Below are 23,225 nucleotides of genomic sequence, written 5' to 3'. Positions count from 1 at the left end.
TCATATAAAACCACACATGTAAGCATAATAACAGTAAAATTAGAACATTGAAAAGAAAAAAAAAAACCATCGCAATATCCGCAGCAATATCGTATATTTAATTAGTAGCCTTTTATTTTTATATATCTCTTTCCTTGTTCACTATCTGTCTGTATATAAATTATATATAATGTGTGTTATAAGTTCACCAATATGCGTTGAAACTTGAAAACTTGGTTCATATATTGTGATGCTAAAAAACAAGGGAGGAAATTAAGAAAGAAGTGAAGTGAGATCTCAAAGTACGGCTATGCAAGCACCAGTGGGAGGTCTCGATGTCCGAGCCAATCAACAATCCGGTGACTTTATGATTCAACCTGAGATGCCTCCTTCTTCAGAGACGAGTAGTAACAACAACAACGGGCCAACACCACCACATAATACTAATTCTGAGAATAATATTGATGATAAGGTATGCATTCCATCTCTCTCTCTCTCTCTTATTCTTTGTGTAATTGTGTGTCATTCTCTGTACAAAGAAGATTTTTTGTTCTTGTTTTGTTAATTGTTTTAAAAACCACACGTCCACACCTCTCTCCTAGCTCCCTTGATCTCTATATATGCATATATATATATATATGCTGCCATCACCGTTGATATATTTGCTACTGAATCCTAGAGATAGATCTGAAGTTGTATAATCCACCAGGGTGGGGTTTAGGGTTTTGTGTTTGAGTTTAAGTCAGACGCCGAGAAGAGGAATGATCAGAAAATGCGAGAAAGGTTGGGTAGGGTAGGTGGGTTCTGTACTTCTGTTCTCAAGTCTCCACTGTCTGGGTTCAAGTGGAAAGAAAAACAATTCTTTGTTTACAGTTCATGTGGTGATTTGTGGCCACACGTGGCCTGTGACGAATGATGATGTTGTTTAAGTTTTCTTTTTTAATAAAATAATTTTAGAAAAGCTTATAGGGTTTTTTATTTTATTTTATTTTTATTTTGATAGTTGGATGGTTACAATTGAAGATGATGAATTTAAATTCTAAACATTTATTTTCTGTTAAAAATAAATAAAAGTACTAAGAAGTGATAGTTCTAAGTATAAAACTCTTTGACTCTTCAAGTTTTGAATTTCTTTAGCTAAAATGCAAAGCACTCTCTAATTTTTAAAAGAATTCATTACAACCCTCTAATTTTTTTTTTGTTCATTCTAATCATTAATTGGATTTTTTAATTAAAAATTTAGACAAACCGCAACATTAAACGAAAGTTGATGAAAAGCTCTTAATTAAATAAATTTAAAATTTAAAGGACTAAAATGAATAATGGTGAAACTTAGATAACAAGTTTAACATTTCAGCCAATTTCTTTTAATAAATTATTTTTGAATTTTTGAATTTAAATTGTCATTTTTTTTAAGATAAGCACCCAGTAAGAGAGTGAGGGAGGGAGAAATGGATATAAGGTTGGAACCACATATATGAAACACCATACATATAAGCTACCATTGAACTATCATCCTAGAGCTTTGAAAAATTAAGAACAAAGACCCCAAAGCATTGAAATTTGAACACTAGACAGTAGACACGAATTGATTTGATGTGAATTAGTAAGTTTAGAAATACATCCAATTTCACCCCAACTAATATGTCAACGAATAAAGCAAATACTAAGTCACACTTAATATAATATGTCAAGTTGTGAATAATAATAATAATAATAATAATAATAATGCTTAATAAAAATAGCTTTAGTGCATATCCATGTAAAATGATGTCACCTTATTATAAGGCATGTGATACTGTTGGATAAGAATATGATTTGATGCTGAGAGGTCATGCAAATTGTATGAGAGAATTTTGGATGTTGGTGAGGACACTGTGGGAACCTTCTCCGTTGCAAGATTCTTGCCTTTTAGGAGTACCCAGTTGACATGCATGGCTGCCCGTAGTAGGTGTAGTGCACATGGTTGAATACTTGAATGGTCGAAAAATTGCGTGATAAGTTCAATAATTTGGTCAAATATTTTTTTTCTTAAATTTTTTGTAAGTCAAGTCTTTAAAATACCGACACTTTATCTTTACGTGGTATATAATATAGGAATTTGGTGTGGTTTAGGTTTAATGTATTTGGTACATTAGACCTGGTTATATAGTGATATGTGTCTAAAGTGAACACATGCTATCATTTTAATGGATCCAATACTACTAGATACTGAACTCAAGCCTGACCCATAATATAGCAGCATGAGCCCTTCTCTAAAAATAAAAATAAAAATAAAAACAAATCTTTTCTGATCCAAACCCAATCTATTAAAAACACCAAAATCGTAGGCTCGTAGCACAACCTTAGGCTAAGGACTAAGGAGCCCTATATTCATTATTTAGGCCACAATAATAGTAAATATTTACTAAATAGTAAATAGGGATGAAATACACTATTTGGTTTTAAAAATTTACCTAATAATAATAATAATAATAATAATAATAATAATACTCTTTATTTAAAATAAATATATAAAAAACAACAACAAACACAAATATCCTGAACCATAATACGTAGTTTATTTTTTTTCTTCTCAAAAATAATACATAGATTTTTTTTACCTCTTCCTAAGAGGTGATGCTATTTCCTGCTCATCATTCAGAAAAAGTTCCAAATTTGCACATCTTGATAATGGAAACATGAAATATTCCAATCACACCAACTTGAAGCCCACGTAGAACCCACTCTTGTTTCTTATCGCAATGTTTGGTAGTGACAATGTGAGAAAGATAGTATTTGGTATTAAATAATAACATGTCAGTCATATCAAAATTTAATATATAAAATATATATGTGTACAAAAATAATCATCCCACTAAGACCTTTCAAAGTACTGGTAGAATGCTAATATGATTATTTTGTACACATATTTCTCAATTATTGAATTTAGATACGACTTACGTGTTATCATTTGATATTAAATATTATTTCAAGCGTGGGAGTGATGCAATTAGAACAAGGCTTACATATAATCTAAATATATTCCAATATTATTGTTAATTATAGTTTTAATTATAATCTATAAAAGTTAGATACATTGTTTTGTGAGATTTATATGGTAAAATTTGTAATACCTCTAGTATAACTATTAAGTATCCATTTCTCTTGCGGAGTTACTAAAGACATGAAATAAATAGATAAATAAAGAGCTAAGAGCTAACTTATATTTGGATGGATGGATGGCAAGCCATCCTTCCAGACTTTTTAGAAAATATTTTAAAGTATAAGAGCAATTTTGAAAAAAAAAAAAGTAGAAATTTATGAACTAAATATGCCATTCAAAGTTTTAAATTTATTTCACCAATTTCCATTTATGTGGTCCTAGATATCTTTTGGGGTGGGCGAGGCAGTGAAAGAGACCTTCAATTGTTTAACTCATAAATTATTAGCCTGATTAAAACAATTATTTTAAATTTTAACTTGAAGTTTGCTTCCATAGAATGCTGAAGAAATAATAAATTTTCAAATCCCATCATAAAGGATAGAAATTTGCAAGAGACAAGTATTCAAAGTTTGAAAAGTTATTTTACTTTTTGATGGAAAAGCCAAATATCGTTTCTTGTTATTGAAAGTCACAAGCATCGGCTTGACTTGTATGATTAAAGAGTTTTCATACTGGAAAGCCATAATCAAGTTAGGCACATGATCTAAATTATAAAGTATTTAATTGGTTGTGACCACGTCTTATGAAGTGGAGATCAGTAATTCTAATCTCTTATCAACCCTTTGAGGTTAAACTTACCAAGTCTGAAAAGATATTAATAATTTTATCTCGGAATGATGAAATTAAAGAAGAAAGAAATTGTATATACATATCATAAAAGAATAAAGTTATAAAATCCTTTCTGTTACTCATTAAAAGAAAAAATATATTTATAAAATCCTTTCTGTTACTCATTAAAAAAATCATAAAAGCATAAAATTATAATTGAAAAAAGGTGAACGTTTGGAAAAACATTTAAACAAATGAAAGTCATGGAGAAATGTGCTTATAAATGGATAAGGTACTTTAGAAGTTAGATTAATATAATTTTTTTTTCTTTTTTTGGGTTTATAATAAATACTTATAAACCATAATCAGGGTCCAAATCCTTCCTTCCTTCCTTCCTAATTATCAAATTATTTTATCTTCTTCATTTAAAAATAAATAAATGAATAAATGGAAATGTATGTTTGGCTTGGTTTCTCTCTCTTATTTATTTATTTATTTTGAAGCCAATTAAAACATCATATCCCTCCTCACAGTTAAGAAGACACTATTAGGGATACGATTGTATTTTTGTATTCTTTTTGAAGCTGATGTGTTTATTTACTTGTAAGTCTTAAACACGACTCTCTAAAGGCCACTCTTTCAATATTCAATTCTATTTTTGCCTAATTAATTCTTTAAAATAAGCCAACGAAAATAAGTTATACCAAACTAAAAGAAATACTTTTTATGAGTTGCATCTATTCTTCTTCTTCTTCACTTAAATAAAAATCTAATATGTCGGATAGTAGATACGTTTTTTTCTATTTTAATTTTGGGAGTACCCATTTTCACATTTTAGTGTGTTGTTTTTATATCTCTTCATCTCACAAGTGTGGGAGTGGGACATCTCAAAATTGCTCAATTTTGGAACTCCAAATTTTACACTTTTGTTTGTTTGTTATTTTGGTCTCTTTTATCTGACAAGTCACAAGTATGAGGCATCTCACATAGGTATTCTGTAATATTCACATTCATAAATGCCAAAAAAAAAAAAAAATCTATTTTATCTATTTTACATAATTATTTATTAATACACCATACATTTAATATTTTATTCTCTTACCAGTTACCACTTTTATTTACAATAAAAAATTTATTCTATCTCTATTCTCTTTTGATTTTTTTTTTAATTCTTTCTTTATATTTTGTGAGATCAAAATAATTGAGGTGAAATAAAATAATGATGTTTAAGATGTAAACTTTGCTAAAGTTTGGTTAAAATTTATACGTTTGTTTTTTTGTTGTTTTGATCTCTTTTATCTTAGTGAGACATCCCATGTAGGTATTCAGTATTCACATTCATAAATGCCAAAAAAAAAAAAAAAAACTAAGAAAGCTCTCCCTTGGTAGGAGTTTCTCCCTCTCGGCCTAACCCGAGCCTTCCCTCCCCCTGAACCTCACGGAGGGTCATCCCTAGGCATGCCCTTAGGCATTGCCTATTTTTGGGCACATATGGATCAGGAAGTAATAGACAGTCTCCAACACCTTCGCCTAACAAAGGAGGAAGAAGAAGAAATCATCATTACAACAATGAGTAAGTCCGATTTTCTAGAGGAATGTGCTCTAAGCCTCTTCGGGTGACTTCTAGCAAACAGGCACCAAAAATACCGTGCTCTAAAGAGCACTCTTAGATCAATGTGGAAAATGGGGTCTGAGCTAAGAATAGTTGACGTTGGGAAAAACATATTTCAGTTCAAGTTTGGTTCAGAATATCAACTTGAGTGGGTTGAAAGGAATGGTCCATGGAATTTTGAAAATAACCTGCTCCTCCTTTGTAGATGGAGGAAAGTTCTATCAATTTCAAACATATCCTTTACCCATTCTCCTTTCTTGGTCCAAGTCTAGGGCCTCCCGTTCGAACACATGACAAAAGAAGTGGGTAAGGACGTGGGGAATAGCCTGGTAGGTACATCAAAACTGACAAGCGTTCATGGCTATCGGAGCAAGCAAAGTTCATGCGGGTGCGAGTGGACTTGCCCATTGATAAATTGCTTTGGAGGGGAGGCAAGATTGTCAATTTGGATGGGAAAAAGGTTTGGATCACTTTCAAGTACGAGAGACTCCCCAAATTTTGTTTTCACTGTGGAATCCTTGGCCACGATCAAAAACACTGCCTAAACCTACATTCCAATCCTGAGTCCCTAAATTAGTATGGAGAGTGGTTAAGGGCAAACGCAAACTCAAAGACTAGTCTAGACAAGCCCAGATCTTTAAACAGCGGAGGTCTAGGCGAAGGGGAAAACCGGGGGCGGAGCAAAAAGTGGACGTTAGAATAGTCCGACCCAATAGATCCAGGGATGGACCAACGGGTGATAAGCCCAACCCCTAAAGGAAGTCAGAGCTCAAGGGGCACGACATCAGAAAAAGCTGATGGGACAGAGTAGAAAACCGAGACACCACGCCATACACGGGTAAGCCCTCACATGATGAAAACCTTGCGTATGCCTCAAGCTTGGGTCTTATGGACGAGTCTTCCACCTTCGGCCTCCAAAAGTGTCCCACCCAAGAAGCCCAAGAAGTTACCAATCCCCTGAAGCCCATGAAGGCCCTTTCCTCACATCCAAATGGGTCTATTGCACCATCGAGTTCGGTTAAAATTGGGCAGCCCGAAAAGAAAGGAAATTTGAAAACGTTTGCAAGAGAAAAGGGGCAACAAGACCAAGATCTTGAGATGCATGTCCCAAGGAAACTTAGTGGCTCTAAAAGAATAGGCAGACTGGATTTTTCTGATGAAGAAGATCTTGGTAAGCCTAAGAAGAAGCTCTGCGATGCCCAGCATGAAGGCACTGACTACACACCCTCTTTATCAACGGTGGTTGCATGGCAGCACCGCTGGGAACAATGAATTCCCTATGCTAGAACTGTCGGGGAATTGGGACCCCTCGGATAGTTCATGCGCTCCGCAATTACGTACAGCGCTGGAATCCCAACATCGTCTTCCAAGTGGAGACAAAGGCAAAGTTGAAACGCATGGAGAAAATAAAGTTTAAGCTTGGTTTCTCAAATGGGCTAATTGTCCCTAGTCCGGGGCAAAGTGCAGGTTTAGCACTCTTATGGTCTAAGGAGGTAACATTGGAGATCAAGAGTTTTTCAAAAAATCACATAGATGCAATTATCACCGAATCACTTAAAGCCTTTTCTTGGAGATTCACCAACTTCTATGGGCATCCCAAAACTCATATGAGGGGGGAATCTTGGTCCCTACTTTCCTATTTAAATAACCAATACTCTCTACCCTGGTTTTGCTGCGGTGATTTAATGAGATTATGTCTTGTAATGAAAAATTAGGTGGAAGGCAAATAACTCAACATCAGATGGAAGGCTTTAAACAAGCAGCTGATCGGTGTGGCTTCCAAGATCTTGGCTTCTGTGGCCCAAGGTTCACATGGTGTAATATGCAAGAGGGCGAGAGCAGAATCTATCTTCACCTGGACAGAGCTTTTGCTACCACTGAGTGGCTTAACCATTTTGGAAATTCTAGAGTTCACCACTTGGTTAAGTCTACTTCGAATCATTGTGTGCTCATGATCACTGACACAACTCCTCCCTCACAACCACGCAAATACTGATTCCATTTTGAGGCACTTTCAACAAAGAGAGATGGTTAAAAGGTAGTCATTAAAACTGCCTGGAACAGTGGAAGTATCACATACACACCCGAAGGTATTGCTTCTTGTCTTCAAAGATGTGCTGCAAATCCTGCCAGTTGAAATCCTGGGCAAATACGAAGCTGCCTCCAGATAGAAAGTTAATACAGATAAGTCCTTTGTTTTTTTTAGCCCAAACACCACTTAGGAATCTAAGGAGGAGATCTAAAACATTCTAGGACCAATGCAGGGCACACGACACAATAAATATCTTGGGCTGCCCTCTATTATTGGGAAGTCAAAAACTCAAGTATTTGTCAAAATCAAAGAGAAGGTGGGGAAGAAGCTTTCCGGATGGAAAGAAAAGCTCCTCTCCACTGGGGGAAGAGAAATTCTCATCAAAGCAGTGGCTCAAGCAATGCTAACCTACACCATGAGCTATTTCCAATTGCCCAAGAGCCTATGTGATGACCTTGAGGGTATGATGTAAAACTTTTGGTGGGGGCAAAGAAAATAGGAATACAAGTTAGCTTGAGTGAGTTGGAAAAATATGTGCAAGTCGAAGCAAAGTGGAGGTATGGGGTTTCGTAATCTTTAAGCATTTAACTTGGCCATGCTAGCTAAGCAAGGGTGGAGAATCCTTAAAAACCCCGATACTTTGATGGCTCAGGTCTACAAGGCTAGATACTTCCCTTTTGATGATGTGCTTAATTCGAAGAAAGGGAGCAACCCATCCTATGCTTGGCATAGTATTCATAACAGCCTGGATGTAATCAGCAAGGCACAAGATGACAGATCGGCAATGGTCGAAAGATCCACATTTGGGAGGACAAGTGGCTTCCAACCCCATCCACATACAAAGTGATCTCCCCTGTTAAAGAGTTTGCTGACTTCCACATGGTTTCATCCCTTATTAACAAGGATACCTGTTGGTGGAAGGTCAATGTTATACACTCCTTGTTCCTCCCATCCGAAGCTGAGGCAATCTTAAGGATTCCTTTGAGCTTTAATCTCCCCGAGGACAAACTTATATGGACTGGAAACAAAAAGACCACCTTCACAGTCTAGAGTGCCTACTACATCGCAACAAATCTGGTTACCTCGAATATGGAAGGGGAATGCTCCTTAAGCACCCCAGGTTCCCATCTGTGGAGGAAGATTTGGCATCTAAAAATCCCCCCTAGGATCAGAATTTTGCATGGCATGCCTGCTTGAATGCCCTCCCTACCACAGTCAATCTTTGCCACCAGAGTATGAATACCAGTGGTTTTTGCCCTCTTTGTGATAGGGAATTAGAATCGCTCCCTCATGCTCTCCTGCATTGCAGTCAAGCAAAGCATACTTGGGGCTGCTGGCATGGTTGTCCTATGGACTTCTTAGCCTTTTCTCAAGACATTGCTGACCTCGCACTCAAGCTCATTGATAAAGGCACCCCTCAAGACTTAGAACTCTTCTTCATGGTTGCCTGATCCATATGGGGAAATTGTAATCAAGCTGTACATAATAATTTTGGCACCCCCTTCCTAGCTCAGATTTGGGACATTGCAGTAAGGTCCTTCCTAGACTACATAGATGCAACCCCCACAACCCACCTCTCTCAAGCCCCCCTCGCTACTAGATGGATTACTCCCCTCCTAGTTTCTTTAAGATTAATGTAGATGGAGCTGCCTCTAATGATGGCAGGAAATCTGGCATTGGGGTGGTAATTAGAGACTGTTTTGGCAATCCCTTCACTGCAATGAACAAGACTCTCCTTGCGGTCTACACAGCAGAAACCATAGAGGCCTTTGCACTACACTAGGGGGTCCTGTTTGCTTCTGAAATGGAAATATCCCATGCTATCTTCGAATCGGACTCTCTCTCCCTCATCCAATCCTTGAACACAAGTCAAGACAGCAGCGAAATTGGGCATATTCTCCACGACATCAGATCGGCAAAGCTCTCCTTCGATTGGTGTTTGTTCCAACACTTGAAAAGGGATGGCAATAAAGCTGCCCAAGAACTGGCCAGAGAAGCAAGGCTTTCGGGTTACACTCAAGTGTGGAAAGGGTCCCCTTTTAACAAGCATGTCATTCTTAATGAATCGTTGTAATGCTTTGCCATTCCCCTTGCTCCCCCTCTGTTGTAATTCAATTTCTTTTGTGGAATGAATATTTTCAAAAGTTTCACCATTAAAAAAAAAACTATTTTATCTATTTTATATAACTACTTTATCAATATACTCTATATTTAATATTTTATTCTATTCTTAGTCAAAAAAAAAAAAAATTATTCTCTTAACCGGTTACCACTTTATTTAAAAAAAATTTATTCTATCCCTATTCTTTTTTGTTTTTATTCTTTCTCTATGTTTTGTGAGATTAAAATAATTGGGGTTGAATAAAATAGTAATGTTTAAGATATAAACTTTGCTAAAGTTTGGTTAAATTTTGCACATCTAACTCTAAAAATCACCCACATGAGATTATTTAAACTCATGTAAATTTAGATTGTTGCTAGGACTAATAGCCATATAGATATACAACTTCTATCAATAAGTCATGCGATTTGTTTAAATATTACTCTTAAATAATTTTATAAGTGGCATTATATTGAATTAGCTGGAGTCCTTAAATAAATAAATAAAAATTAAAAAAAAAAGAAAAGAAAAGATACCTGGAGCAGCTGAAAAGAACCAAGCACTAACTAAAAAAAGTTAAAGAGAGACAAATAAAGTTAGAAGGGTAAGGTGCAACCGTGCATTAGTTGAGGATCTCTTCTCCCTCTGTCTGACACAAACACTGCTACTACACACACAGAAAGAGACAGGGGTGAGTGGGAGGTGAGAGAGGTGTAGTAGTGTAGTATGATTTTGATTTGAGCATCGAATTTGGTTCGGTTCTGCAAGAGCAAACTTATCTGGTCCACCCCATATAACCATAAGGAGTTTCATTTCTTTCATGGTTCGTTTCATTTCTCATTTCTTCTATTATCTCGTCGCTCCTCAATTTCACCCTTCGTTTCTGGTGTTTACCCATTTCTAATAAATCTTTGAAGGTTTTTTTTTTTTTTTTTTTTTTTTTTTCCAGATATCTCACTCCTCTATTCATTCTTTGGATTTTGTTTATATAATTGCTTTATTTTCATTCCAAATTTGCAAGCGACCCACATCCTTTTTGTATTTCTGTGGTAAGTTGTTAATTTTGAAATTCCTTTTGTACGGTTATATTTACTTGTAATCTCATAAAACCCATTTGTTATTTTGTTGCATATTGCTCATTTATATGTTTAATTTGAGAAATGCTTGGTATCTGTATGCAAAATTTCTTTTATTATTCACTTGCGAGATTATACCTGGTGTTTGTTTCAAGTGTGTGTTTTTTTTTAAATAAAAATAAAATTGTTATATCAGAGAGAAATCCCAATGTTTAATTTATTGAGAACACGATGATGCATGCAGAAATTGAGGAACACATCAAATAGGCAAGCATCTATTGCAATGGGAGACTATAGTGGTGATGAATATGTGTCAGTTGGTGCAGTACCTCTTCCTAGGGTAGATAACTTCAAGAAAGTTTCAGTTCTGCCTCTTGTGTTCCTCATCTTCTATGAGGTTTCTGGGGGGCCATTTGGGATTGAGGACACTGTGGGTGCAGCTGGTCCTCTTTTAGCCCTTATCGGCTTCTTGGTCTTCCCCTTCATATGGAGTGTTCCTGAGGCATTAATAACTGCTGAGATGGGTACCATGTTTCCCGAGAATGGTGGTTATGTGGTTTGGGTTTCGGCTGCATTGGGTCCATATTGGGGGTTTCAGCAAGGTTGGATGAAATGGCTAAGTGGGGTTATTGATAATGCGCTCTACCCGGTTTTGTTTCTTGATTATTTGAAGTCGGCAATCCCGGCTTTAGGTGGTGGTTTACCGAGAATCCTAGCTGTGTTAGCTTTGACTGTTATCCTCACTTACATGAACTATAGGGGATTGACCATTGTGGGATGGGTTGCTGTTCTTTTAGGAATTTTCTCAATTCTTCCTTTCGTAGTTATGGGGCTTGTGGCAATTCCAAAGCTGGAGCCTTCTAGATGGTTAGAGGTAAATCTACATAATGTGGACTGGAATTTGTATTTAAACACTTTATTTTGGAATCTAAATTATTGGGACTCAATAAGCACCCTTGCTGGTGAGGTGGACAACCCAAAGAGAACACTTCCAAAGGCTCTGCTTTATGCTTTGATATTGGTAGTTCTTGGATATTTCTTCCCTCTTTTAATTGGTATTGGTGCTGTTCCAGTCAACCGTGAGTTGTGGACTGATGGGTATTTCTCGGATATTGCTAAAATTATTGGGGGAGTTTGGTTGAGATGGTGGATCCAAGGTGCTTCAGCAATGTCGAATATGGGGATGTTTGTAGCTGAAATGAGCAGTGACTCTTTCCAACTTTTGGGTATGGCGGAACGAGGGATGCTACCTGAGTTCTTTGGCAAGAGGTCTCGTTATGGAACTCCTCTAATAGGGATTCTATTCTCAGCTTCTGGTGTGCTCTTGCTGTCATGGCTGAGCTTCCAAGAGATTGTAGCAGCAGAAAATTTCTTGTACTGTTTCGGAATGATTTTGGAATTCCTAGCATTTGTATGGTTACGAGTAAAACATCCATTTGCATCTCGGCCTTACAAGATACCCGTGGGAACAATTGGAGCCATTCTTATGTGTATTCCACCAACCATATTGATCTGCATTGTGTTGGCTCTTTCCACACTCAAGGTATTTCTTGTAAGTATTGGTGCTGTGGTAATTGGCCTTGTGATGCAGCCCTGTCTCAAGTATGCGGAGAGAAAGAGATGGATCAAGTTCTCCGTTAGTTCTGACCTCCCAGATCTTCATGGTAGTAATCAATCCAGCAATGATGCCTTAATAGATTAATGCGTTCTGATTTATAAATATGCACGGGAAATATTCCACTGTGATGGTGCTAAGCTGCGTGACAAGTACCCACATGCCACAATTATCAAGTTGGCATAATATTTGTTGACATCTGGAATGCAAGGTAGCACTGTTATCTAATTTACTCATTTGCATTCTTTTGGCACGTAGCTATCTGCAGTTACTAGCTGTTTATCATCTTTGTTTTTTGGCTGATGATAGATGGGAGGGAGGATTGAAAGTTGAGACATTAGTGAACGTACAAGGAATACATAAATTTGGTTTTAGTAGATTTTAACACTGTTTCTTTTTTAACTAATTCCTGACGTTCAGTATTGACACAATGTTGGAATGAAGGGTTGTGATTTTAGTAATCTTTAAAATAAGTTATTACATGTTGGGGAAGCATCTTTGCTTTGCTAATGCTATTCATTGTAGTTGTCTTGGGGCTGTGTATTCAATCTTAAGATTTTTATTTTAGAAAAACTTTTGAGGTATAGTTTTGTTTGATCTTCTGCACTATTACACCAAGTTAAGCCTTGAGTCAATTTGGAAATAGGAAAATAAGATGAATAACGACAATAAATAAAAGAGGGTTGCATTGTAATCAATGTTGATTGCCAAAGGTTCAGACAGGGTCAAATTTCCTTAGCCCCCAATCATGCTTGCATAATTCACCAGAGCATTCAACCTTTTGGGCATGGCCCCTTGGGTCTTGCAAGAAAAAATGTCAAATCAATGATCTATAATAGACTTCTTTGATATGTGTGTCCGCAGACTCGTGTTTAAGGTTCTGCTCCTAGAAGGGATTGGTTTAAGTTTAATTGTGATGCAGCTATTGGGATTAATTTCTCTTCCATTTCTGTTGTGTTGAGAGATTAGAGAGGGATAGTGGTTTTAGCTGGCTCTAGAAAGGTTAATACCATCATCCCTCTCCAAGCTGAAGCCGAAGCCCTGTTGTGGGCTGTTCAATTGGCAATGGAGAATGAGGTTCCTAAGGCTGTGTTGGAAATTGACTCTAAAACTTGTTTGATGCTATCTCCCAACAGTCTAGAAATAGACCTTGGAGGATCAAGAACTACATAGAAGAGGTTGTCTCTATCTCTAATAGAGCTGACAAACCAAGCAGCCCATGTTTCGGCAGTCTTGTCCTTATATAATTCCCATGTAGGTGAGATAGATCCATGTATAGGGCCTTCTATTTTTGTTGATATCATTAGGCAGGATGTAGCTTCTGAGATGTTTGCTTCTTTGCTTAGAGTTTCTTTCAATAAAGCTTTTCAGATTATTTGAAAAAAAAAAAAAAGTTTAACTTCCTAGCACCCGAGGAATGAATATTTTGCTCTTGAAAATTTGAAATCCCATTTCTTGAAGAATCTCTCAATATTTCTCCTTATATATTTTTAACACTATTTTCAAAGCATACCTCCTAGTTGATCATATATAACGCATTAGTGAGAAGCTATCATAGCACAAAGAACGAGAGCTTCTAGATGGTTCTAGCAATTAACAAGTGGCTGAAATAATACAGATTCATAAAAAATAAAACTTAAGGTGCACTAGATTGAAGATTCATAAAAAATGAAACCAACTCAACAAGAAGATCACATCTGCTTTAATTTCCCTGCTCTGTCAACTGACTTCGTCTCATCTCCCACCACAATCCTGAACTGAGAATTGTGTTTGTGAAAGATGTCCACACACGCACAAAAAAAAAAAAAAAAAAATGTGGACATTATCTGGATATGCGGTCACGCAGATTATATCATTGGATGTTTAGTTAAAGAGACAGTAATATTTTCCTAAGTACTGGACATCATAAGTGATTTAATTTTTTTTTTTTTTAATGAGGTGTGTACGGCGGTGCTTTAAGGTTTAGGGTTTAGGGGAGATCAGAGCGGCAGTGCGGCAACAGTTGCAGTTGCTGGTGGTCTGTGAAAGGGAGCGTGGGTGAGAGAGAAGTTGTAATGATTTTTTTAAATAAATTGCTGATTTGGCATTCTCCCATTGGAGGGTGTAACCTGTGAATTTTGCACTACATCCAAACATAATTTAAACTCTTAATAATGCATATCAGTACACAGACTTGCACAAAACAAACCCTTATTAAACCAGGGTCCAAAAGCACCAAACACATGTCATGGGGTCAGACTACACTAATTCTTCGTAAACTGTAGTCTTAATAATATAGCAGAAGAATGTTTTGGTGAGATACGGCGTCCGTCAATGTGTCATTCTTTCACAATTAATAAAGTCATGCACTTACATCACCAACCAAATCTGATCAATTAAATTGACGATACGAAGGTTGATCAATTACAACTTACAAGCCTAATATTTCCCATATGCAAGTAATAATTCTACATTGCTCGTGCTATTATTATGGCCAACAAAATATTTTCACATTTGATCCACGGCTACGCTTTCCCTCTCCTTATTATGGCCATTGTCTCTGGGGCTGCTTCTCCTGAAAAACATTAAATTTCATGAAATAAGCAACCAAAAGCAATTTGTTAGGAGCCATCAATAGCATATGCCTCACAACCAAAAGAACTTATTCATAACTCAATCAACATGTATCAAGATGTGGATAAGGCCAGTCTGGAACAAAGTTGGATAAAAATTTGATCCAACCAGCTTTTATTAAGCATGTAACTTAGTATGAGGGACTAATCCCCAAAAGACTCTTCACTATGTTTAAGAGATCTATGGAAAGAGTGTTTGCCCAGTGCTTTGGGTAGGATGATGTAAAACACCTTGCAATTCAAAGAGCCCTAGCACTTAAAACGCAAAATAAGCTTTTAAACCCACCATTCTTGCCAGCATAAATCTCATTCCTTGGGCCATAAACACGATGCCGTGAGGGTTTCTGAACCTTGGCACTTGAACCCAAGCCAAGTGGACTAATGTAAGCTGGTGAAGAAGTTGCAGCTTTATATTCCTGCATGTATAATGTAATTTGGTTTAGATCAAAGGAAGGACACTTGATACTGTTAGCAGACAGATTATAGGAATATTTTGTGTAAGCATAAATATGGATCAAGTCAGCTGCAGCATCATTCTGAGACTTTTAGGTACATGGAAGATTTCGGGCCCATCCCTCTTTAAAATAAAGAAAACCCCCCATAAGATTACATGATTTAAAAGCTTTAAGTTCATACATACTGAAACAAAACACAAAAGCACGCAGCTCGCTATAATAAAGATTTCTGAATGTCATTGGAACCTGATGGATTATGAGCATGAATCTTGGACTTGAGATCATTTAATATGCCTTCTTCCACATGAGGAGCAATGCATTGAAGAATCTCCTCAACAAATGATCCCTCTTCTTTCCAGAGTAAGGAAACAATTGCTACAGGGCTCAGAGCCTCTCCAGAGGGGGCGGTGCTTCCTTTGGGTCACCAAAAATGCATCTCATAACATACCTCACCTGTAAACAGAATTCAAACAGATTAACATCTTCAAAAAGCTAGGAAATTAGAATGTAGAGACTAAAAAACTGGAGTAATTGAATGACACAAAAGTTCAACTTAAACACTTTAAACTAGGATTCACCATGAGCCTTTTAGCTCAACTGGCACTTTTGGTGTTTCTAACGGGGATGTCCAATGTTCAAATCCCCTCTCCCTCAACTATCAAATTATCAAAAAACACTTTAAACTAGAATTCTAGATTATAGACCCTAAACTAATCATAGTCATCTTATCATACAACTTTTTGGTTCAGAGAATTAGCACCATAACTTAAAAATTTCTTTTTTTTGATAGGTAGATAGTAGGGGAGGGGGATTCGAACCATAGACATAGGACACCACAAAAGATGCCATTAACATAGGACTATTACTTGAACCACACTCCTTAGTATAACAAAATTAAGGAAGGTAGTCAACTTGTTAAGAGTAACAGCCAAATTCTGAAATATTATATTTATTATATTATTTAAGTGGCACCAATAATATTTTTGCCACGTCAGCTTGTTAATTTTTTGTCATAAAATTTGTATTTTTAGCATTTTTTATTCACTTAATGGTGAATTGGTGATTGTATTGTATTTCTATTAATTCATAATTTTTTTTTTTTTTTGGGAAAAGATGCTAAAGTTAATACAACTTTTATTAAAAAAAACTTACAAATTGATGTGATATTTTAATGAAAGAATAAATGAGTATTGAATTACTTATTGTGATCGGTAACATATCAATTTATAAAACCTAAGAGATACAAAAAAAAAAAAAAAAAGTGCAAGTAACTCACTTTTTTTTATTAAAAAAAAAAACTTACTGCCACGTATTAATTTGGGCCCTTTCTATGTTAAAGGCCTTAGTCCATGGCCTAAATGGGCTAGGCCTAGGGCCGGCCCTTAAGGGGAGATGGATACTTAACCCCAGATGATGGTTTGGATTCAATGACTGATGATCATGAATGGGGCTTGCATGACAAAAGCAAGCCTGGTTCCTCCTGTAACTAGAAAATATGAAGTGATTAACAATATGTTATTGTTGCAGATGAGGATAACATGCAACGAAAGATGCGAGTATCTTTACCAGAGGACTATGCTGAGATGCTCTATGCTCAGAAAAGTGGCACCATAAAACTATGCTGAGATGCTCTATGGAACTTCCGGAAGTCAAGGACTATAAAACTAGAAAACTGCTTGGAGATGAGGTCATAGAGCAAGAGGTTTATGGAATTGACCCCTATACTCGCAATCTTCTGCTTGATTCCATGCCAATGAAGTTAGATTGGCCTCTCCTGGAGAAGCATTTGTTTATTGAAGATGTGCTCCTTCGTACTTTGAATAAGCAAGTTAGGAACTTCACTGGGAGTGGAAACACTCCTATGATGTATTCATTGCAGCTTGTTATTGAAGAAAAATGAAAAACTTTCTGAGGATCGTGATATAAAAACTGTTAAAATGTGTCAGGGTATTCTGAAGGCCATTGATAGTCATCCTGATGACAGATATTTTGCCTACAGAAAGGTATACACATCATTTTTTTTTATAAAGGTATACACATCATTATTTTGCTGCATGAGCATGTACTATAATTTTGCCACTCTTTTGGACGTTTTTTCTCTCCTTGACTCGTTCCCTACTTTTCCGATACTGATTTCCCCCATTCTTTTATTGTCTATTAGGTTGTGTTTTTCTGGGGCTTGGTGTTGTTTGCAACAAAGAAGGTGGTTTGGGAGCAGCTGTTGATGGGATCCAATTTCTAGCTTTAGTAGAGTTCTTTATATGATGCTGAAACGTTTTACTCCTTCTGCCCCCGTCCTTTTTGGAAATGATTTGAGAAGCAAGATGGGATCGATCTTTGCAGAAGAATAGTAAAGATCCTGCTACAGAATTTTACAACATCTATCTCGAAAGGCCAAAGGTTTGATTCACTTCAAGAAGCTTTGTGCTTGAGGCTCGTAATGCCTTTTTATTTGCCCTGGTTTTACGAAGGTTTTTTAATCTGATCATGCATTATTACCTACCAGGATGATGCTGATGGGTATGATTTGGTTGTTATTGATGCTATGCATAAGGCAAACTATGCAAGTCTAATATGTCACTCATGCCGTCCAAATTGTGAAGCAAAGTGAGTTCTGTTGTCATAATCTTTTTGTTGTTTATAACCTACCTGCAGACCTTCCCTTATGTACCCTTGACAAGTTCCTGGAGTATTATGGAACATAACAAAACTGAATTGATATCGTATTTTATTTTGGGACTGGACATATTTGGCATTATAATTTATAAGCGGAACACAAATTTCTCATGGCTGCTTTATAATAATGTAAATGTAGTGAAACTGTTACATAGTAAGTATCACTAGCTTACTGGAGTGGGTTAATCTTATTAATTAGTAAGAATTAATAATAAATTTGAAATAAAAATTATATTATAAAAAATAAATTAAATATTATTTAAGTGATATTTAGATATAAAAATGCTCCTTTCTCGCCTTAAGCCTCAAACTATCTTGGGCCGGCCAGTTAACTCAATAGTTCAAGCTTGTGATCACAAATCCAATTCACGTCTGTATCTAAGGCTGCACTCTCAATTCACGTCTGTATCTAAGATCTTGCCATCTTTAGATGGCCAGTCATCAGATGTTTCACTCTGAGTCCATAGAAATTTTTTTTTTTATTCAATTTGGATAAATGCCTTTGGATTTATCGATCCAATGCACACTCTCCATAATCCAAACCACCATTTGCAAAGGAAGTGCCATTACTCCTAGTCATGTACTTCCTTCCGGTCAAAGATTTACTGAGCTTCTTCTTATACTTAGAGGCACCAGGTAAATCATCTTCCCATGATTTCATTGTCTCATCTCTTTTATAAGATGACTTAGAACTCTCTTCCAAACATGTGGCAAGTTGAATAATTTGTTAGGGTCATATTTTTCATGTGTTGGCATATCCTTTGAAAAAATGCACTTTTCTTGTAATTGCATAGATCTAAGATGTGTTTAGAATATCATGAAGTATGTTAAGCAATCAAAACAAGTGATATCATTGAAGGCATGAATGTTGAACCAAGAAACAAATGAAGAAAAGCTGAAATATTGAACATTGACACTAGCATCTATTGAGATTAAATGAAAGACCTCAACATTAGCTCGACACCTCTCAATTTATCAAGCTACACAAATCCAAAATTCTCAGATCAGTATTCGGTTCATGATGACCATGAATTACTAGGGTTTCGTTTACTAATCTCCTAGAAATTATAAAAGCTTTATTTTAAAGTAATCAAAGACACAGGGACTCAATTAGAGAACTCATATACTTTTGGAGAAACTATTACGTTCTTATGCACCTTAAAGTTTTGTAACCAAGTACTTCCACATATTTAATGTGTACTGAAGTGAAGAACTAACAAACATCAGTTACTAGGAAGTTAGTCACGTATTTGGATCCGTGCAAAAGGGAAGAAGTCTCTATAAGATCAAATCTAATTGGGGATTGAAGTGAAGGTTCAACTGTAAGTTGATACTTTGGGATAGTCTAGGGTTGTGGTAAGATTTTTTGTATCTGAAGCCGCTTGATTCTTGATTAGTAATTCTTGGGATAAAAAAATTCGTTGCAATAAACTTTTTTTTTCTTTAAATAGTTCGATCATGCAAATCGCATGAATTTAGGTGGTATAACATGAATTTGGATGTTAGTGTGGAGACCTATGAAGCAATTAGATTGAAAAATAATTGCAAAATAAGGCATACTAATTTTGTAATCTAATGCAGCTATTTTTTTTTTTTCAATTATATTGCAATCTCATGACACTAAGTCATTGCTTCGTGATAATTATTGCAATATATTTCAAAAAAAGTAACAAAAATAATTTGGGTCAAGCTATTGCAATGATATTTTTGTTGTAATTGTTTATTGCTTTTTATTTTTCATAGTAATAGTTTGCAAAATAATTGTTATTAAGTTATTGTAATGATATCTTCATTGTAATAGGCTATTACTCTAAGATTTTCATTGTAATAAAATGTAAAAATAATTGGTATTCATTTATTGCTACAAGTTCTTCATTTTAAGTTATTGCAACAATTTTCCTATGAATATGAGTTAGTTGGAGCAATATTAAGAAAATTTTAGTTCTGTCTTTTGTGTTCCTCATATTCTATGACGTTTTGGGGTGTTCATTTGGGTCGAGTACACTATTGGTCCTCTTTTAGCCCTTCTTGACTTCTTGATCTTCCCATTCATATGGAGTGTTCTTGAAGCATTAATAATTGCTAAGATGAATACTATATTCCTTGAGAATGGTGGTTATGTGATTTGGGTTTCAACTGCATCGGGTCCTTATTGGGGGTTTCAACAAGGTTGGATGAAATGACTAAATGGAGTTATTGATAACGCGTTTGCCCCTGTTCTATTTCTTGATTATTTGAATTCGGCAAAGGTAGTGGTTTATTGAGAATCCTAGTCGTGTTAGCATTGACTATAGTCATCACGTACATGAACTATAAGGGATTAACTATTGTAAAATATTTTGTTAATTATTTACAATTTATTGCAATAAGATTTGTGGACTAATAGCTTATTATTACAAGATATTTAAAGCAATAAATAATTTATTGCAACCAAATATGTATTATTCTATCAAAATTTCATTAAAATATTCGGAGTGTATTGATAAAGTAAGAACAACAGTCAAATCTAATAGGGCTATGTTTCTTGGTAAACCATCACCTAAAGTTAGGAATATCGACTTCAAATAATCAATAAAAGATGTAGAAATGAAACTTTCTTAAATTTATCTACCCTAAGAATAGGTACTTCATCAACTAACACATTTTCATCACCACTAGAGTTTCCCATTGAACTAGATGCTTGCCTATTTGTTGTGCTCCTCAATATTTGCATGCATCATCATGTTCTCACCACAATAAATAGTTTTTTTTTTGCAATAAACTCAAAACTATTATAATAAACACTTATTGCAACAAAAAAAAAATTATTATACGCTCATGCAATTTCCTCTTAGTGTTGCTTTTTGTTACAATAACCTATTGCCATAAACTTTATTGCAATAGTTTGCAATGAAATATTTTAGTTGCAATAAGTTTTTATTGCAATAATTTTGAATTTATTGTAATAAAAAAAGTCGTTGTAATAAACTTTTTTTTTTCTTTTAATACTTCGTTCAAGCAAATTGCATGAGTTTAGGTGATGTAACATGAATTTGGATGTTGGTGTGGAGACTTACAGTCGTTCTAAGCTTGTATATGAAGCAATTAAATTGAAAAATAATTGCAAAATAAGGCCTACTTATTTTGTAATCTAATGCAACTATTTTTTGTCAATTATATTGCAATCTCATGACAATAGGTCACTGCTTCATGATACTTATTGAAATATATTTTAAAAAAAGTAACAACGAAAATTTGGGTCAAGTCATTGCAAAAAGATATGAACCTCAGCATCACTCTTCTCAACTTCAAGACATATATATATATATATATATATATATATATATATATATATATATATTTATGAAAAGTATTTCCTCTTTCCCTCCAAACTATGCTTTAGAATCTACGCAGGCAACTTTGGTCTTTCAAAATTCATAAACCTACCTTCAATCAAAATGGAAGTCAGGAAAAACAAAAGCATAAATAAACTACTAGTGGAAAGGTAAATCTGAGAACAACTATCAGGAGGCAGCGGAAGTGCATAAACCAGCCCTCCCCAAGTCAAGATAATTCTCTTCAGATACCAAATTTAGTTCGTAAGCTTCAAGCATTAACCGATGACGGTCCAGAATTCCATGCCAATCATCCAGAACCTGATGCATGGACGATATAAGCTAATTGACAGAATTCAAGGCAACTTTGAAAATCAAGTAGAAAAGGACCAAAAAGAATCAACTGGAAGCAACAACCTCAACAAGAGAAAAATAAGAACTATTTACCAATTATGAAATCAGAAACCTAATCAAGCGTGCGCGTTCTATGCCAATCAAAAAGCATCCTTATTACAATGCTAATCCGAAATAATAAGGATGTTCAATCAAAGCCACTTATTAGGCTTTGAAACCTGATAGACTTGTTCATGATTTCATTTCCTCTTTATGTCAAATAATTGCCTTAAAAACCAATACCTTTTGAAAAGCCCCTTTGCATGTTAGATTCAAGTAGCTGCCCTGGAAAAGTTGATTACCACAAACAAACCGACTATCATATTCTTCTTTACTCTAACAAAATTAAGAGAGAAATTATTTAATAATATGTATAATACTCTCCAGAGAGTACAGAAGAAGAGACACACCTCTGTAACAGAGTTATAATCAAATGTGATCTCCTCGCCATATTGAATTTTACATATAAAATAGATTCCAATCTAGTAATGAACATCTATAGCAATAAATATGCATTCACAGATAAACTTATAGGATGATCAAAAACTAGGTTCACTCACAATTATATAACCAAACGAGGCAATTCATATATAAGATGAGTAAATGGTAATATTCATAATCTGTGAGAAACAACAATTACATAAAAAGAAAAAAAAAGAAAGTAGAGAGGTAAAGTATGATTACACATGGCATGATTCCACCCATAAACAAGTTATAGTATTAGTAAACAATCTGGCATCTAAAGCTGAATCTTCAGGAGAAAATTTGCTCATATAACATTTATATTGCAAAAAACTATTTATTATGGTGAGAACATAATGATGCATGCAAATATTGAGGAGCACAGCAAATAGGCAAGCATTTGGTGCAATGGGAGACTCTAGTGGTGATGAAAATTTGTCAATTGTTGAAGTACCTCTCCCTAGGGTAGATAAATTTAAGAAAGTTTCATTTCTACCTCTTTTCTTGCTTTTATACTTTGATATTGGTAGTTCTTAGGTATTTCTTATAATTTGATTGGTACTGGTTCTATTCTAGTGAACCATGATTTGTGGATTAAGGGTTATTACTCAAATATTGCTAAAATTCTTCAGGGAGATTCGTTGAGATTGTGGATCCATGGCACTTCAGCAATATAGAATATGGGGATATTTCTAGCTGAGATAAGAAGGGATTCTTTCCAAATTTTGGGTATGGTGGAACAGGGGATGCTGCCTAAATTCTTCGTAAGAGGTCTTGTCATGGAACTTCTCTGACGGGGATTTTAATCTTAGCTTCTAGGGTGCTCTTGTTGTTCTGAGTTTTCAATAGATTGTAGTCGTAAAGAATTTCTTGTATTGTTTTGGAACAATTTTGAAGTTTGTAACATTTGTATGTTTACGAGTAAAACATCTTACTACATATGCATTGTGTTGGCTTTTTCTACATGCAAGGTATTATTTGTAAGTATTTACATTGTGATGATTGGACTTGTGATGCAGCCATGTCGAATCAAGCCACGTTGAGTATTCTGGGCTGAAGGAAAGGGAAGATGGTGGAGCTCTGGACGATGGTAGCCGTGTGGGTAGGGGTGAACGAGTTGCTTCATTCTCCTCTGTTATTCCTG

General features: G+C 35.4%; 1 protein-coding gene across 3 annotated transcripts; it reads left to right on the top strand.

Moving 5' to 3' along the window:
* Positions 1-194: 194 nt before the first annotated feature.
* Positions 195-12,643, top strand: LOC142626259 (putative polyamine transporter At1g31830). Of its 3 annotated transcripts, XM_075800077.1 has the most exons (3): positions 10,054-10,301; positions 10,428-10,527; positions 10,799-12,643. In XM_075800077.1, the coding sequence occupies exon 3, from the start codon at positions 10,838-10,840 to the stop codon at positions 12,254-12,256; it is 1,419 nt and encodes a 472-aa protein (XP_075656192.1). In that variant the 5' UTR covers positions 10,054-10,301; positions 10,428-10,527; positions 10,799-10,837; the 3' UTR covers positions 12,257-12,643. The 3 variants fall into 3 exon arrangements, with proteins under 3 accessions (XP_075656178.1, XP_075656192.1, XP_075656188.1); XM_075800063.1 differs by lacking the exons at positions 10,054-10,301; positions 10,428-10,527 and adding an exon at positions 195-451; XM_075800073.1 differs by lacking the exon at positions 10,428-10,527.
* Positions 12,644-23,225: the final 10,582 nt, after the last annotated feature.

This window comes from Castanea sativa, chromosome 1, assembly GCF_040712315.1.
Source record: "Castanea sativa cultivar Marrone di Chiusa Pesio chromosome 1, ASM4071231v1".
Taxonomy (NCBI): domain Eukaryota; kingdom Viridiplantae; phylum Streptophyta; class Magnoliopsida; order Fagales; family Fagaceae; genus Castanea; species Castanea sativa.
Note: the sequence above shows the minus strand (reverse complement) of the source record. Positions and strands in the feature narration are given on the sequence as shown.

Excerpts from the sequence above, each read along its gene's own strand:
- LOC142626259 (XM_075800063.1), top strand. The coding sequence starts at position 290 with ATGCAAGCACCAGTGGGAGGTCTCGATGTCCGAGCCAATCAACAATCC. Across the intron at positions 452-10,798 it reads AGAATAATATTGATGATAAG|AAATTGAGGAACACATCAAA; the intron begins GTATGCATTCCA and ends TGATGCATGCAG.